The sequence below is a fragment of the Alligator sinensis genome, unplaced genomic scaffold (genome assembly GCF_000455745.1).
Source record: "Alligator sinensis unplaced genomic scaffold, ASM45574v1 scaffold250_1, whole genome shotgun sequence".
Classification (NCBI taxonomy): domain Eukaryota; kingdom Metazoa; phylum Chordata; order Crocodylia; family Alligatoridae; genus Alligator; species Alligator sinensis.
The window spans coordinates 1,604,648-1,622,956 of record NW_005841888.1 but is presented as its reverse complement, the minus strand read 5'-3'; the positions used below and the strand labels follow the sequence as shown (position 1 = coordinate 1,622,956).

The following is an 18,309-nucleotide window of genomic DNA, read 5'->3' as shown; positions in this document are numbered from 1 at the left end:
TCTTTCCCTTTTAAAGATATTACAAATCCTTATGGAACTTGGATAGAACTAAAGCAACAATGTGTCAAATATTAACATGAAAGTAATATGTTTATCACAAATTGCTTTGTATTTTAAAAAGCTAAAAAAATAACTGACCTGTTTGGTTTCATGCTATGTTAGTGGCACAACTTAAATGTTTGTTTCTGTCCTCTTGTGCTGATTTAATGGAAAGGGTAGCACGTCACGATGTTTCGGTGCTTCTACTTCTGTTGAAAGAAAGTAATTGTTTTTGTGCAGTATTCATATTGAAGTAGCACAATATTCTTTCAGGCAATGCAGATATGTTTTGGACTATTTGAGTCCCCATACTCTTCTCTTACTTAACTTTTAACAGGAGCAGAAATCTTATCGATGGAGAAAAAGGGAAAGTTGGGTATTGTTTAAAAAATTTTGTGAATTATTGACAAATCTTGAGATTCAGGGTATTATTTTAAGAATCTGAACACAATGGTATTTCAAAAGAACCGGAAATAAAAGATTTCTATACCAGATCTTAAAAAAACAAAAATAAAAATTTTACCAGAATAGATCCTAAAAAAGAAGGTGAGGGGGTATATGTATAAGATTTCTTTCTTCCTAGCCCTTCATTAAGTACTTAGTGTTTAACTTTATACATTTTAAAAAAGCTGATTATTAATAGGTGTTAGGAATACTAGAATACTGCCAAAGAGCATTGGCAGTTTTTTACATTTCTTAAACTTAATACTGATTCTGCTAAGATCAGTATAAATTTTAATGAAACCTGGTAGTATCACTGGGGTATTTTGGATTTGAAATAATTATTTCAGACCAAATGTCTTGGTCACTGGCTATTTTGGTGTCTCACTTTGGCATGTTCAAACAATGCGTGGGCTTCATCATGCAGTATACTATGAAACCACACATTGAGCATGAGTATCTGGTGCCTCTTGAGTCAGTGACTGTTGTGGGGGGGGGTCCCCGGCAGCCCATCCTGCTGGGGGGAGGGGTCCCCCAGTGGCTTATCCTGCTGCTGGGGGGTGTCTCCCATGGCCGATCTCACTCACCGTAAAAGCAGCTGTGCCACTTCCGGAACTCCCACAGCCACTTCCGGAAGTGGCGCAGCTGCCTTTGCTGGCAGCCCCGCTTCCTGGCCGGCGCTTGCAAGGTGGGTACTGGTGTTTCCGCCTAAACAGGGAGCGTGGCCTGACGGGGTGCACTGGTGCTTTCAGGGGGTGCACATGCACCCTCTACACATCGCCCCTGAGTATAAGGCATATAAAAACCCCTTCTAGGCTAGGGACAGAAGTTACACAAACCAGTTTAAGTGATCAGAAACCAGTTTATGCCTGTAACACAACAGAAGTTCAGTGTGCATAAACCATTTTCAAAATGACTGAAACTGTTTTAAGATAAACCTGGTTGAATGTAGTATCAGGCTTGACTGATTTAGGTCAAACTGGTTTAAGGAACCTCTGTCCCAGACCCCTTCCTCATTTAAGTTAACTCACAGTCCCCCAGCATCCCAGGATGCTTTGCAGCCCTGGGCTGGGCTGTGCTGTCTGGTCCAGTGGAGCAGGGTTGGCCCTGCCCCTCTGCTCCCTAGCTGGAGCACTATCATTGCTCTGGCTAGCTGAGAAGGAGGTGGGGGTGGGAAACCCTGCTTGGGAGTGCAGTCAGGGTCTGCCTGGCAGGAGTTCAGCATCCCCTGCCAGGCTTTTCCCTGCTTTGGGGTGGGGGGCATGGCCAGACCCTAGCCAGCACGTTCCCTCCCCTCTCCCACCAGAACAGGACCCCAGCCAGGCTTTCTGCCCCCTGCCCTCTCCTGGTTTAAACCCTTGCCCCCTTTTGCCCTGGCCCAGGCTGCTGGCCCAGGGTTGGCAGCTGGCCATGCCCCCTGCTCCTGCTCCTCAAGCTGGGGTGGGGGGATAGGGTGTGGGAGGCCTGGCAGGGGTTGGGGACCCTGACTGAGGTCCTGTGCCCATGAGAGAGGGGAGGGAGCAGGGGTTTAAACCCTCCTTCCCCCTCTTCGCTTCAGTCTGCCTGCCTGGGCCTGGTGTCTGGCCATGCCCCCACCCCTGCTGCTCAAGCAGGCAGCAGGGGGTGGGGAAAGCCTACTAGGGGCTGCTGTGCCCATGCCAGGCAGACCCATACTGGGGTCCCATGCTGAGGTGAGAGGAGGGGGGAAGGGGATTTAAACCCTCCTCCTTTCACCCCCCCGACCCACTTTGCCTTAGCATGCTGGCCAGGGGATGGGATATGACCACACCCCCCTGCCCCTGCTACTTGAGTGGCCAGCAGGAACAGCTTGGTAGGGGCTGCTTCCCCCCTCTCCTTCCAGGCACACTCTCTGGCAGAGGACTGTGCGGGCCAGGGTGGGATTTTAAACCTGTCCGCAATCATACTCAGTGGCCTGCCAGGGCCTGGCCATGCCACCCACCCCTTCAGCTTGCACAGTGGGGAGGGAGGGCTCGCACTAGTGACCCCTGGCTTCTGGCCTGAGCCACTGTGGGCATGTGGCTGCATTTCCAGAATCAAAAGCGAATGTCTGTTCACTTGCTTCATGGTTCAATCTACACAGTTTAGATTAACCTGCAAAGATTGAATTAATTCAGGCTTTGGCTCTTTGAATGTCTTTACTTGGTTCCAGTTTTCAACTTTTTATAGATAGCAAGGTAGATAGATATTAGCCCTAGTTTGTGTGTGTGTGTGATTTATATATAGTAAAAGCTCCGTTAACCGGCACCTTACAAGCCGACACGTTCTATTAACCGGCATGCTGGCTTGTAAGGTAAAGTGAAACCGGAAGTGCCCACCGTGGCACTTCCAGTTTTTCTGAGCCCCCACATCCTGGGGCATAGCAGGCTGCATGGAGCCTGCCTCCCTGTCCCTCGGGGCCTGCGGGAGGGGCAGCAATGCCCCAGACGTAGCGGGAGAAGTGACAGCTCAAACAGGCAAAGACGCCTGTTCAGGCCTCTCAGTTAACTGGAATGTTTTGTTATCCAGTACCCGCCATTCCTCATGGGTGCCGGATAACAAAGCTTTTATTGTATTAAGGCCATAAGAGGAATCACTATATTCTGGTAGGATGTCCTGAGTAATACAGGTCACAGAATTCACCCACTAAGTATTGCATCAAGCCAGATAAGCATTACTTCAATCAGAAGTTATGTTTAGAAAGAGATTCACTTCCAAAGACTTCAAGCAGTGGTGAGTCTACCCAGTTTCCATGTGCTCCTCATGTAAAAAAAACAAACAAAACAACAAAAAACCCTGTGTGCCTCTTTCTTAATCTGGATAATTCTAATTTCAGCCAGTGAAATGTCATGCATTTTTTTTCTGCTATTGAGGCAAGAATCTTTAGTATCAGATTGTTTTCCCTGTGTAGGCATGTTATAGATGATCGCGATGCCATCTTCTTTTTTAAAGTCTGGATGCCAAGGTGGAGGCAGTATTCCAGTAATCAGTTTGCCCATGTCGTATGTAAAGATGATGCCGCACTCATCTGTATGTATACAAAGTTACTGATGTTTAACCTGGCAGCCTCTTGGTACTGTGAGCTTATTTTTATTATCTATCATGTGATAGCAAAGTTCTTTTCAGACTTGTTATTTTCTAATTCACAGTCCCCCATTCTGAAAGTATGGCTTACATTCTTTGTTATGGTTGTATGACCTTGAATTTAGCTGAATATAAATCATGTTAAATGTGCCTAGTGTATTAAGCAGTCCAGATTGCTCTTTATAAACAACCTCAATATTTACCACTCCATTAATCTATGGAATGATAACAAACTGGAACAGTAACAAACTGTCAACTCCAAGTGAAAATCCAAATTTATGAGACGTGTTGTATCCACCTTTCTATATGGCTCGGAAACATGGATGACCTTTGCCAAACGTATCAAAAAACTAAACAGCTTTCATACCAGATACCTGCATACAATTCTTTGAATAAGATGGCAAGACAGGGTCACAAATATGGAAGTGTTAAATTGTGCTGGTATGTCATTCATGGAAACGTTGATTAGTAAGAAAAGACTCAGGTGGCTTGGTCATATCAAGCAAATGCTGAATCACAGGATCCTGAAGAATGTACTCTGAAGCTCACAAAGGATCTAGAAAAGAGGCAGACTGCCACACAGATTTTAGGATGCTTGCAAAGGTGACATATCATCCTTTGGGAAAGGAGTGGAAGAATGCTGCTCTGATTAGTGGAGTCACCTTGCAGATGGAGGGAGGTGCTGTGTGGCAAACTGGATCAAGTTTTGTGATGACCAGCATCAAGGAAGGAAAGAATCTGCTGCTCAGATTCAGAGCACTGCTATTGTGTGGGCGTGCCCTACCTGCAGGGCAGGACTGTTACTCATGCATCCGACTCAGCAGCCATCAAAGAACTCATTGGTGTATACGGTGTGCTCTGTAAAGAACAAGTGCTAATTGATAATCTATGATGCACGGATTTTATCATTAATAATTTTTCTATCTTCTGCCAGATGAGTTATTTTTGTTAGTGTGCACAGACTCCCATACGTGTTCTGATCCTGTTCTTTCATAGGCAAAAAATGCATGTGCAAGAAGTACAATGGTACCTACATATTGGGTAACTACATCAACGTAAAACATTTATTCTGACCTTTTTAGACTTGAGGAATTACTCACCTGTGAATTAAGCAGCAGCCCAATTCAAAAACGAAATTTACTTAAGTATTACTTCCTTGCAGCAGGGCTGGCAGTGGGAGTGAAGCAGTGACCAAGCAGAGATGAGCCTGAGCCTGCATTTATCTCTTAACACCTGTTTATCTCCTCACTGACACATTATAGCATATACAGCCTTGTTATAGCTGTGGAAGACAGTTGTATTCCATGATTGTCTTATCTCTGAGTCTGAAGATGGCAGATGAGGCCTAACTGGGATCAAAAGACTGTTGCAGCTTGGGCACATGTTTCTATGCGGGGTGGGTGGCTCTTGGTTCAGTCTGCAACATGCTGTATTTGCCACTTCAACTTTTCCATCTCCTGTTAGTACTTTGAAGCCTTACAATAATGAGATCCTTACAGCAGACTCTTCCTCCGTTTGGGGCGGTCTGGGGCAATAGTCTCTCATGAGTTGATAATGGTGTTGCATTTTTTTCAAGTTGACCTTGAGGATGTCCTTGAAGTGCCCTCCTTTTGAGCATACACAGTAACTGACTGAGAATAATACTTGCTTTTGGAGTGTGTAGTTGGACATCCGCATGACCACTGCTGGGAGACTGGTGGATGTGGATGCGGGGAGACTGGTGGATGGGGTATACCTTGATTTTACCTGTGGGAGACCATATCAAAAGCCTTGCATTCTCTCAGGCAAGCTAAAGAAGTATGGGTTGGATGAATGGACTTGTAAGGGGAATAAAAAAACTGGCTGGAGCATTGGGCTCAGAGAGTAGTTAATCAATGGTTCAATGTCTAGTTGGCAGCCGGTATCAAGTGGAAGGCCCCAGGAGTCGGTCCTGAGGGTGGTTTTGTTCAATGTCTTCATCACCAAGCTGGAAGATGGCATAGAGTGCCTTAGCAAGTTTGCAGATGACACCAAGCTGGGTGGAGTAGTAGATATGCTAGAGATAGGGCTAGGATTCAGTGACCTAGACAAATTGGAGGATTGGGCCAAAAGAAATCTCATGAGGTTCAACAAGGACAAGTGCAAAGTCCTGCACTTAGAACGGAACAGACCCATGCACCAGTACGGGCTGGGGACTGACTGTCTGGGTAGCAGCTCTGCAGAAAAGGACCTGGGGGGGTACAATAGATAATTAGCTGAATATGAGCCAGCAGTGTGCCTTTGTAGCCAAGAAGGCTAACGGCATACTGGGCTGCATTGGTAGGTGTGTTGCAAGTAGGTCAGGGGAAGTGATTATTCCCCTCTTCTGCACTGGTGAGGCCACATCTGGAATACTGTGTCCAGTTTTGGGCCTCTTACTACAGAAAGGATGTGGAGAGATTGGAGAGAGTCCAGCAGAGGGTGACAAAAATGGTGAGGGGGCTGGGGCACATGACTTCTGAGGAAAGACTGAGGGAACTGGACTTATTTAGTCTAGAGAAGAGGAGACTGAGAGGGGACTTAAAAGTAGCCTTCAACTACCTGAAGGGGTTTGAAAGAGGATGGAACTAAACTGTTTTTGGTGGTGGCAGATGACCGAACAAGAAGGAACGGTCTCAAGTTGCAGCAAGGGAAGTTTAGGTTAGGTATTAGGAAGAATTTTCTCACTAGGAGAGTAGTAAAGCACTGGAACAGGTACCCAGAGAGGTGGTGGAAGCTCCATTCTTGGAGGCTTTCAAAACCAAGTATTCTCCAGAGTCTCACCGTGAATCTGGATTACTGGTGCTGGGGACTGTTCATTACAGTTGTATGTACTGATAGAGTTATTTCACATATAACATTGGGTGTCATATCACACATCCATACAGGCAACCCCTTCTTTAACGCGGTTTCACTTAGTGCGGGTTCGTTATAGTGCTAATTTAAAACACATACCTGGTTTCACTTAGCACTGAGCACGTTTCGTTATAGCCCTCAGCATGGAGGTGGGGAGAAGCAGTGTCATCAGCGTCAAGGGAAGTGGTGAGTAGCAGCTGGCAGGAGCCCAGGAAGTGGGGGCAGGAGCCCAGGGTCCGCTCTGGCACATGGTGCTGCAGCGGGTGGGGAGGAGCAGTAGCAGCAAGAAGGGGTGGGTGGGGGGGGCCGGGCAGTGTGAGCTTGGAGCCCAGGCCGGTGGGGCCCAAGGCAAGGTGGCAGGAGTGCAGGGTCCACTCCGGCCCGTGGTTCTGGAGCAACTAGTGAGCAGGGAGGAGCAGCAGTGGCAGTAAGAAGGGGCGGCAGGAGCGCGGGGCCTGGGCCAGTGCAAGCTGAGCCTACAGAGCTCGCCCGCCCCTGCCCCCTGCAGCGATCTGTGCCGGGTGCCCTGGAAGGAGTTCCTGCTGGGCAAAGTGGGGCACAGGCAGGTGGGTGGCCCCACTGCTTACCCCACACCAGAGCCCTGCTGCCTTCTCACCATACATCCCTGGGTAGGCGTGTCCCCCCAAGAGCGCAGGGCTCAGGCTGGCAGGGCCCAGGGTGGGGCTGCAGGAGCGCGGGGTCTGGGCTGGCAGGTGGTGTGAAACCAATTATCTTTATTTACATTAAATCCAATGGGGAACTGGGTTTTGCTTAATGCGGTTTCGCTTAGCGCTCAGTTTTTCCAGAACCGATTAAGAGCGCTGAGCAGGGGTTGCCTGTATTTGTTTATATGAATCTCTCAGCTCTTGTGTTTTGAAGATTTGTCCTTGGTTATTGCATGTGCTTTTATCCTGTTTGCCTGGTGCTGTGGTACTAAGGAGCAAGGAGAGTATGTACCACAGGATTATCCACCCGTACATCTTAGATCAGAACTGGACTGGTATAAATTTTGGGCACATTATACAGAGCAAATGTGAATAGAATATTATTTCTATATCCATGGGTACTTTTTTTTGGTAGGTGCTTTACCCCTACAGACAAGATCCAGCCCATGGAGCCATGTAATCAGGACCATGGGGTTTTCCCAGGTCCAGGAATTTGGCAACAAGGGAGTGGAAGTGATTAATACTGCCACCACTCGCTCATTGCCAGACGTCCAAGCCTCATGCAGCTAGATCAGCCAGTCCCGCGCAGAGGGATCGGGTCCCATTTCTGTGCACCTGGATTATGCCAAGGCCTTATCTGGCTGCAAAAATGGCCTGGCTAGGGCCTGATGCAACTACATGGAATCAGGCCATGGCTGCAGCCACGTGTCAGGATTGCTGGAGTGACCAGGCTCTACCCCATTTCCCTGCTTCGTGCAGAGCCTCTGCCCTGATGTTAGACAGGCTGCCCCTTCCCTCCTCCCACACGTGCTACCTGGCCCCTCCTTTCTGGGCACAGGGATCCTGGGAGGGAGGGCTGGAGGGCAGCCACGGCACTGGGTCCACAGTGGAACCAGCTACTAGATCCAGCCCCAGCTAGGCTAACACACTGGGTTGTGTTTGCGGACTATATCCGGCCCACAGACCAATCTGGCGGCACCACGCATCTGACCCATGTGCCAAAAAAGTTGTGCACCACTACAGTAGAGCATGTCAATTAGAACTGTGAAGCAGCCCATTGCGTCTTTCCCTTACATGAAAAAGTGAACTTTGGTTGTTTCACTGCTGCACCTCAAGTAGAGCTTGAATGTTTTTTGCTTTGTAAGAGGAAAACTAAGTAAATCATTTGATACATGAATGTATGTTGGAATTTTCTTAAACAGGCAGAATATTTGAGACTTGGGTAAACTGAAGCTGTATGTAAATGATGCTTGAAATTTCCACAATAAAAGGGTTATGTGACAGACATAAATTTTAAAGTGAATTTGCTATGTTTATGCATCTGCTGGAATCAAGTATCTCTAATTTATTAAGAGTATTGCCAGCTGCTGCTTTACCTACAAGGATTTTTGAATTTTAATTCTTTGTACTAGTTTAGACTGGAACTTGTGCAGTAAGAGCAAATATCCTGTGTTCCTCAAAAACTTTTTTGTTTGCATGATTATGCAAAAGCTGTGATGTTAACTGTTTATCATATTAGCTAACCTTCTTTTGGTTGGCAGAAATTTTGCAATGAAAAAATAAAATAATGAAAAAAACATCTGAAAAAAGACATTGTGTTCCATTCTCTCCCTAAGAAATATTTAACTTTTTCCCTCCCCGTACTCACAAGTTTTGGGGGAGTTCTGCATTGTGGACAGCAGCCACTCTGGTTTGTTTCCTATGCAATCAGTTACACTAAGCCATAGCACCCCTACACTTTCTGCGTCAGAGCCCAGTCAGTTTATTATTCTAGTGATAGTATGAGTCAGCAGTGGTTCACCATTCGGAACTCTTATTTCATCCTTTTTTGTTTAAGAGAATTGCAGAGCAGCCATGGCAATCTGGAAAGCTAGGTAATAACTACAGAGCTTTTGTTACTACCTATGCAATGCACTTGCACTAGAATACCTCAAACCCAGGTTCTTTGGTAGTAACAAAGCTTAAATGAAGAAAAATGTTGTTATGCAGTGACTTTGGTATCACAGTGATGGCAATACATTTAATATAGCTTTCCTTTTTACACAGTTACATTTATTGTAGAAATTGAAAGAAAATTAAACTTGGGGATGGAAATCAAATGTTTAAGTGTTCAGAAGTGTTACAAAAATTAGTCTTGAGGCCTCATTAGTTAAACTAATCAAACAGTCATTATGTTATCCATTACAATTGTAGGCTGGATCAATACTCATGCACCAAAAGGTAGGCAATACATGATTAAATTACTTAATCTTGTCTGTTTGGCAGTCTCCATATTTTCCTATATTCTTTTTGCATCTGCTGGAAGGCAAAGGCTATATACCTCACCAGAACTTTCAATCATATAACTTCTGGAGCCTTTTCCAGCCAAGAACAGAAATCAAAAACTGATGTTTATATTCCTGCAGAATGCTTTACTCTGACTTAACATTTTAATAAGCTAGGTGCCTTTTTCACTTGGGGTACATCATCCAAGCGTTCTCACAAGCTTCGTGGTAGTGTTAGAGTAAAGTTGTAGCTGTGATGGTCCATAAAAAGTGCAAGAGGCAAGTATTTTTTGTGTGTGATACCTACTGGACCAGCTGTATAGCTGGGAGGAATATAGACAGGCTTTCTGGGCAGGATCCTGAGGAAGGGTACCTGCCTACCTGGTACTCAAAGGTACCTATAGACACACTAGTTCTGCAGAATATCTCTCTCCATTAGGATACCACCCACAAAAATCTTTATAGGTTTTGTGTGATTAAAGTCTAGGTCTCAGCAGTCTTAAGAGTGTTGTCAGGAAAATATTGATAGACTGAAGCAGCAAAGGTTCCTTCTATTGGGTAGATTGGATGTTGCTAGCACTGTTTTGATACTGTGCAACTTTATTTTTTCAAAAGGCTGTTGTAAGATTCAGACTTTTTCATATGCTAAATTTGAATAGTCACTTGGACCAAGGGACTAGTGTAATTTCTGTGTGACTGTTTTGAGGGGATGTGGAATATGCAGCAGCACGTGATAATTGCAGAGATCAGAAGTAGCAAAATGCCAGCTGCGCAGTAAATGTTACAGCTGAAGTGGTGTTTTTCTTGTTGGTTTTAACCAAGAAAGATGTAATACTTTCCATGTGCATAGGAAGGTGTCTGACATTTTAATACTCTTTAATGTTTAATGATTTTTTTCCTCTTTTTGTTTAACAACAGACGCTTTAGATGAATACTTCGAATATGAAGCAGAGGAGTTTCTTGTCTCATTGGCCTTGTTGATTACTGAAGGTCGAACACCAGAACATTCTGTAAAGGGTAGGACAGAGGGTTTCCACTGCCCTCCAGCACAATCCAGTCAGCCACTAACAACTAAGCATGAATGCAGTGACAAACTTGCACAGGTATGACCATACTGATTCATGATTAAAATTAGGGGACAGATCCTCAGCTGGTACATAGTGTTATGGTTTCATTGAAGTTCATTGAGATGCAACAATTTTAAATAATCTGAAGGTCTCCCTCCTAGCTTTGTAGGAGGGGATAGACTTATAATAGACACTTTTTTGTTTTAAGTTTGTTCTTTCACTTAAATACATAATTGAAAAATAACACTGCAAGTGTAACTGTCCCAAAAAGCACATGCTGATAGACAGCACATAGAAGGTATTTTGATTATGAATATGAAGTATCATTTCTATTCCTGAGGTATCTGAAAACACTAGCAGAAGATTACAAAGTACTTTTTGTCAGCTGAAGTATAAACGATCATAGTTAGTGTTTTATGGTTTGGCTTTGGTTTTTAAATGCAGACTTTCCTAATTGCTCTTGCATTTCTAGGTAATCATGAAAGGCTTTTTTGGGGTTTTTTGTAGGGTAGGGGTAGTTGATGGAAACAGGGTAGCATGCTCCAACTCGGAAGGTAGAGATTTTGGTCCAGAGTGCTCTGTCGTCATGCCTCTCTGGCCATGCAGAAGGATCACTTCAGACCTAGGATTTTTAAAACCCCTACAGCATACTGGAATCTTTCATAGAGGGGCCTCACAGAAAGAGAAGTGCAAATAGCAGAACGCAGGTGGTGGGGATTTTATCCTTATGAGCAATCTTAACCAATTCTCCCATATTGTCATCAAATAACTCTGTTTTGCCTCGCATTTGTAATGCCACCACAACCATCTCGCTATCTGGAAAAACACAGATGCGTTTTGCCAGGTTGGGCTCTTAATCTTTTTTGGTTATTTCTGATATTGTCTTCAAGCAGATTTAGATGCAGCTAATATATTGTCTGTATGTGTGGCTTTGTTTTAGTGTCGCCAAGCCAAACGAACCAGGTCGGAGGTTATGCTGCTGTGGAAAAATAATATTCCTATCATGATAGAAGTGATGCTACTTCCAGACTGTTGCTATAGTGATGAAGGCCCCACCTCTGAAGGGAATGATTTAAATGATCCTGCAGTCAAACAAGATGCATTGTTATTAGAGAGGTGGATTTTGGAACCAGTTCCCCGACAGTAAGTGGATATTGTTCTGGGGGTAGAGGGGAAGGGTAGTTTAAAGTGTAAGGATTCATGTAGGGCAGCCAGCTGGTTTCATACCTTAGATTTTGCTCCCACATCATTAGTGCTGTGTCTGGAAAACAAGTACACACTATCAAAATTTGAGCTTTGTTTCTGGCAGCCTTGCACCACATGTACACACTGAGAATGAGAGCATTGTATACATGCTTTGAAGATGTAAAAAATGGTTACGTAGGTAGAAGAGAATAAATCCTGGTGATTTTTTTCTAAGTGTACTGTATGCGTTTTGTTAAGGACATGCATCACTCTTCATGACTGTTCACCACAACAATATGGCTTGTTTTTCCAACATGGCACTTCGAGGGCAAATTTTATTTTCAATCATTGAATGCTAGTTGTTTTGATAACACATGGTGTCTTTGTCCATCTTTATGTAGTTGTTCATTGAATTATAATTTCCTGCAGGATGTTTAGAAAATATGCGACTTCAGTTCAAGGGTGATGAAAGGAAATGTTTTCAAAGCAAGATCTGTTGCTGCAATATATTGTTACAGTTCCTAAGATTTTTAACAAGATAAAAGTAAAGGTGCTTTGTGCATTATTTACTCTTCTTTGTAATGCATTTTACCAACACCTGCTTTTTTCTTTTTAATGTGTTTTAGAAGCGGAGATCGATTTATTGAAGAGAAGACCCTCTTATTGGCTGTCCGCTCTTTTGTTTTCTTTTCTCAGTTAAGTGCTTGGCTAAGTGTTTCGCATGGTGCTGTTCCACGTAATATTCTGTACAGGTAGGTCTGAGGCAAAAAAGCCATTTGCTTAATTTTTACCAAACAAGTCTTAAAGTCATTTTTTTCTCTCTAATTCTCCTTTCCCCTGTTTATGTTCAGGACTTATGTGGTCAAGCTTTTCTCACTGATTGTTCTAACATTTAGTTTGGGAATTTTGCCATATATGGTAATTGTTGGTTTCTTAATGCTTTATCTCTGAAGTTTTATTTCTTTAGAAAAATCTGCATGCAGTGAAAATTTAATATGGAAATTCTTCTGTATTGTTTCAGAGTAAGTGCTGCGGATGTAGACCTGCAGTGGACTTTCTCCCAGACACCAACTGAACATGTGTTTCCTGTTCCTAATGTTTCTCACAATGTGGCCTTGAAAGTCAGCGTCCAGTCCTTGCCAAGACAATCTAACTATCCAGTTTTGACTTGTAGTATTCACACAAACCTTGGTTTTTATGAAAAGAGAATTCAAGAACGTAACATACATCAGCACTGTGACTCCACTGAGGCAGAGCAATGCAATATGCCCAGTTCACAGCGCCTGTATGGGAAACAAACATGGACAGTAACACCTGAAGGCTTACTTAATGCAAAAAAATCCCCTGAATTTACTGCATCTGTCAAAAATTTAAAACTGCATCCAACAACTGGTCTTGGGTCTGACTTTGGAGCATCACAGTCCAAAGTTCAGTGCTGTAATTCCACAGCAGACAATAAGACACAGCAAAATGAAATGTCGATCAGAACTTTTAAATCTTTTTCATTGGTTGATTCCCATGTTTCAAATGGCTCCTGTTCCCGTCAGCCCTTAGGAGAGACTAATCTTTTTATAGGTTCTTTACTTCAGGAGCGACAGGAAGTTATTGCAAGGATTGCCCAGCACCTGGTTCACTGTGACCCAACAACTCCACCCAAAACTGGATGTCCACTCAGTGTGCATGAAACCAATTCAGCTACTGCAAAAATTTTTCGGAGTACTTACGAAGATGAAAGCCTGCTGAGAAAAAGCAGGGAAACCTCCTCTGTTTCTCTCAGTATTCCAGATATTACTTCATCAGAAGATGGCAGTGAAGGCAAAATGAGAGGAATGCCAGAGATCCCATTGCTTGATTCCCACGTTCCAGTGAATCACAGTCGCCATCAGCCAGTAGGAGAGATGACTAATCCTTTGATAGGCTCTCTACTCCAGGAGCGACAGGAAGTTATAGCAAGGATTGCCCAGCACCTGATTCACTGTGATCCAGCTACTTCACACATTGCTGGGCATCCATTCAGTATGCATGAAGCCAGTTCAGTTGCTTCAAAAATGTTTCGAAATTCATGTGAAGACAAAAACTCCTTAAAGAGAAGCAAGGAAACAGCTTCTGTTTCTCTTTCTAAAACTGATTTAGCTGCATTAGAAGACCTCAGTAAACTGAAGACCAAAACACTTGATACTCCTATTAGTTCTTGTAGACCTGATGGTGAATTGAAGGCTTCTCCAAAACCCCAAGCAAGAAGGAAATTGCTTCTAGCAAAACCCAATGAAGTTATCCAAAATACATTTCAGCAGACATTAAATAAAACTGTCAATTCACTTACTAGCACACATACAACATGTATCAAAGAAAATAAATCTGAATTGCCAGATAAATTGGAAATCGTATTTTCTGGTTATCCACATAAAGACCAAGAGACCAGTAAAAGTATTGCTAAACAGTGTTCTAACAGCATTGATGACTGGATTTGCACAAATAAACTAAAAGAGAAAACAATCATTAGTGAGAACAGCAACATAGTGTGCGCTAGCAATCCACAGATAGATAGGTTAAAAATACTTGAAAGTATGAAAAAGGCAACTCTGCAGACATCTGACATTTTGCACAAAAATGACTTCAGGTGCTTAGATAAAGACTCAAAAAACCCAAATATTTATGAGCAAAATACTCAGCTTGTTAGTATTGAAAACTATTTAAATAAAGACCATGACAATTTCAAATGCAAAAACAAGCAAGATAAAGTTAAAAATGAACATGATGAGAATGAAGACCCAACAGATCATGAACTTCAAAGCAGTTCTCAGAAGAAACCTATAGAAGATTGTCTGAGCAGTTGTGAACGGCTGAAGAATGCAGATGTACAGGTAAGGGCTTATCTAAAAGGAGAGGAACAAGTAATCAAACAATGTAGAATATATTGTGTACCAACTTAGAGAGAATTTCAAAATAAGTAGATGTCTTTTTAATCATGCTGTTCATACAAAATCATTGTAGCTAAATCCTCTGCTTTCAGTCCTGAAGATTGACTATGTGCATTTTTCTTTGTGCTGTGTAGTTAGAGGAAGATTGCCAGGTCTTTCTCATCAAAACAACTCCTAATGACAGTTCCTGTGGACACTACTAACTACTTACAAGACGTCTTGGAGGCTTTAATAATAGAATAACACCTAACTAGGTGACATTATGTAACAAGTGAGCTAGATCTTAGTGGCTGCAAGAACCAAAGGGAACTTTTCTTTAGAGCATTTATTTTGTTCTGTATTGTTTCCTAAAACAGTAACAGCTCAATTCTCTGAACCAGCAGATAATCTTAAAATGCTACTGCAGACACTAGAAACATAATGTTTTTAAAAAAACAAACTGAGTTTTATTGTGATAGGTCTTCAAGTATCTTGTTACTACCTTCCATAAATTTATTTCACTGGCAGAGGCCACCATCCTTCAAACATTCAAATATTTGGCGGAAACACAATTTTCGCTCTTTAGATGGGACTTCAACCAAGGCCTTCCATCCTCGAACTGGATTACCTCTTCTTTCAAGTCCTGTAAGTTGTTTTCATTTTTGAAACAGCAAAAATGTTACATTTTATATTGTCCATCTGTTCTAGAAAAATATAAAGTATATAAGTATTTTTCAATCTAAGAAAACATAGTAATCTACCTAGTGGTGAATTTTAGAATTAAAGCTCACAACTGAAGAATGTGTGTTTAAAAACCAAAAACCCTCATAATCTGATAACCACAAAAATTTAATCGTACAACATTCTGTAGTACAGAAAAGAGCCAGAAGAAGGTGCTTGAAAAGTTGTGTACATGAGGATAAACATGAATATTTCATTCATGGTCAACAAATCATGGTTTAACACTAGGTAGCATAATGAAGAGTAAAGTCTTTACTTCTGTTAGCTCTAGGTAATAAAAACTTTTTCTCCTGTCAGAGGAGGCATTCACTTAATTATCACTTAATATAGTGACATGATGAGTTTCAGGAAAGTATTTTTATTTTTTGCTATGCATACAAAAGTTTTTGGTGTTCTATTAAATGGGCTTTTTTAACTAATGAAGTTTTGTTTTTAAAAAGGCAAAGGTATTTTCATTCTCCTGTAAATATATTGTATTAACTGTTTGATACATAGGCAAAAAAGCATGACTTGGCTTCTACGTAAAACAAGTCATGTTTGTTTTTCCATTCCAATGATATGTACTTTTTCCTGAATGAACAGAACAGTGTTTTGGAGAAGATTTCTGTTTTGTGGTTTGGCTGTGGTTTTCAGTTTAAAAATTTCTAGGTGCTTCTGCTGATATTTTCTTTTTATTAACTGTAATTACCAAAATGTAAAACAGGAATTTTAATATTTAATTATTGACATTAATAACTTTAAATATTTAAATGTCATATGCAAAAACATTATCTATCCTTTGTCATTTTGTAACATCAAAACTGTTGCTAGCAACAACATTTGTGATGCATAGTATTTCCTTTAAGGTTCCACAGAGAAAAATGCAATCTGGGTGCTTTGATCTGGATTCATCATTGCTACGATTAAAATGCTTCTCCACAAGAAGGTATTTATTTATCCTTTTACTTACCATAAAGTAGGGAATGTATTCAGAGTCAAATTATGCATATGCGTAAGTGAAAATGAATTAGGTGAGCAAAACAAACTATTTAAGACCAGATAAAATGTGAGTGCCTTTCAAGGCACCAACCTGCAGTTCATTTGAGTTCTACACACAGGGCTGGATCCAGGTTTACTTTTCTAGGTGCCTAACAGGACTTTGGCAGACAGTAGGTACCTACATTGTGTGAAGAACAATCCAGATCAAATCAGCTTAGTGGCTACAAAAAATCTTGGTTCTGAGATTCATTACAACCACATTTGGCCCTGAAGAAATACAGATTTGGTCTACCGCGTATGCTCAGAAGTGAGCCAGACTGTTTCTGCTGAAGATGGGCATTCAGGAAGCCAGAAAGGAGCAAGCAAGCAGAATGATGCCTCTATAGCCTAGTGGTTGGAGCACTTTCCCCAGGAAGCGCCAAGTCCTGGCATCTGGTCCCTGCTATCAAGGTTTTAGCACATATTTGTGTTTGGTTTGGTTTGGTTTTGGGGTTTTTTGTTTTTGTTTCTTTGAATAAATAACACCATCTGAACAGCATGGACTAGAAGATAAGAACCCAGGATTTGGTCCTTAGAATTATAAAAAAGTAGGGTTGGAAGGGACCTCAGGAGGTCATCTAGTACAACCCCCTGCTCAAAGCAGGACCATCCTCAACTAGATCATTCCAGCCAAGGCTTTGTCTAGCTAGGTCTTAAAGACTTCCAAGGATGGAGATTCCACAATCTCTCTGGGTAACCTATAACAGTGCTTTCCTAATAGCTACCCTAAATTTCCCTTGCTGCAATTTGAGACCATTGCCTCGTTCTGTTATCTGCCACCACTGAGAACAGTCTAGCTTCGTCCTCTTTGGACCCACCCTTCAGGTAGTTGAAGGCTGCTATTAAATCCCCTCTCAGTCTTCTCAAGACTAAATAAGTCCATCATACAGACCATTTATCCGGCCTGTACTTCCTTAACTTGCTTGCAAGGATTTTGTGGGAGACCATATCAAAAACTTTGCTAAAGTCAAGATATATCACGTCCACTGCTCTTCCTGCATTCACAGGTCCAGTCATCTCATTGTAAGAGCCAGTCATCTCGTCATTCTTCTTTTTTATGGGGCCAGAGTCACATTCCTTCTTAGCCTTTTTGGACTGTTCATGCTAAAATGGGCTTATGGCTGCTTTGCATTCAAGAAGATGTATAAAACTACCAAAACACTAGTGGGTCTTATCCCCTTCTCGCTGATGATACTGTTGAATCATCAGCTAAAGAAAGGATGTTGGTTGCCAAATCCCTTTTATTTCCTAAGTATTATTTCTTTCTTTGGAATGTACATTTTCCAAATCTCTAAAAAGGTAAGAGAGATGAGATCACTCTTTCTGTAGTGAAATTTTGTACTGAAGTCAATGGGTACAAGGTTAAATCCTCTAGAAATAAAGGGCCCACTTAAGATCTCTGATTCGCTATTGTGGATAATGTAAAAACCTGCTACTGTGGGAGGTTGATAATGGGAATTTCAAGACCTACAGCAGTAAACATCTGCATACAAGAGTTCCTACTCATGGAGCTAATGGACAATATACATTTGTATAACCTTTTCATCACTCTCTCTTTATTGTACATATTATGAAAGCAGTGTGCACTGCAGTTTATTTAAAAAACACAATCAATATAATGCTTCAACCATGATTTTTTTTTTTTTTTTTTTTTTTTTTTTTTGGACAATACTTTGCAACATGTCAAATAAGGTTTCTTTGCATGTATTTATATCCATAGCAGAAAAGTGGAACAAATTGTTTGAATGCTTTTATACTTATGCTTTCTGTAAATAGCCAGCAACAATGTATAAACAGAGAGACTGATCCAGATGTCTATGGAAAATCATTTCTGAGTTCCAGTGCTCCACCCATAACAAGTCTTAGTCTTCTAGGAAACTTTGAGGTACAGTATGCTTTCCAAAAATCCTAAACTATTTATACTTCTGATGTACTTCTTTATTAACAACTAATTATATTCATGTGTACTTTTTAGCTGCGGTTTTGTTGCGTATCATGTTCATGTTTATACTGAGCCAAAAAGTCTGTGTTCCACTCTTCAGTTACAAAAGCTGCA

The 18,309-nt window shown here is 41.9% G+C and overlaps 1 protein-coding gene across 3 annotated transcripts in view; it reads left to right on the top strand.

Moving 5' to 3' along the window:
• FAM214A (family with sequence similarity 214 member A) overlaps window positions 1-18,309 on the top strand; it is an 80,071-nt gene that overhangs the window by 46,558 nt on the left and 15,204 nt on the right. For all 3 annotated transcript variants that reach the window (XM_006017952.3, XM_025197032.1, XM_006017951.3), the window contains 7 exons: window positions 10,262-10,446; window positions 11,351-11,553; window positions 12,222-12,347; window positions 12,617-14,459; window positions 15,024-15,140; window positions 16,082-16,161; window positions 18,030-18,138. In XM_006017952.3, coding sequence (XP_006018014.1) covers window positions 10,262-10,446; window positions 11,351-11,553; window positions 12,222-12,347; window positions 12,617-14,459; window positions 15,024-15,140; window positions 16,082-16,161; window positions 18,030-18,138 — 2,663 coding nt within the window. The remainder of the gene's footprint in view (window positions 1-10,261; window positions 10,447-11,350; window positions 11,554-12,221; window positions 12,348-12,616; window positions 14,460-15,023; window positions 15,141-16,081; window positions 16,162-18,029; window positions 18,139-18,309) is intronic.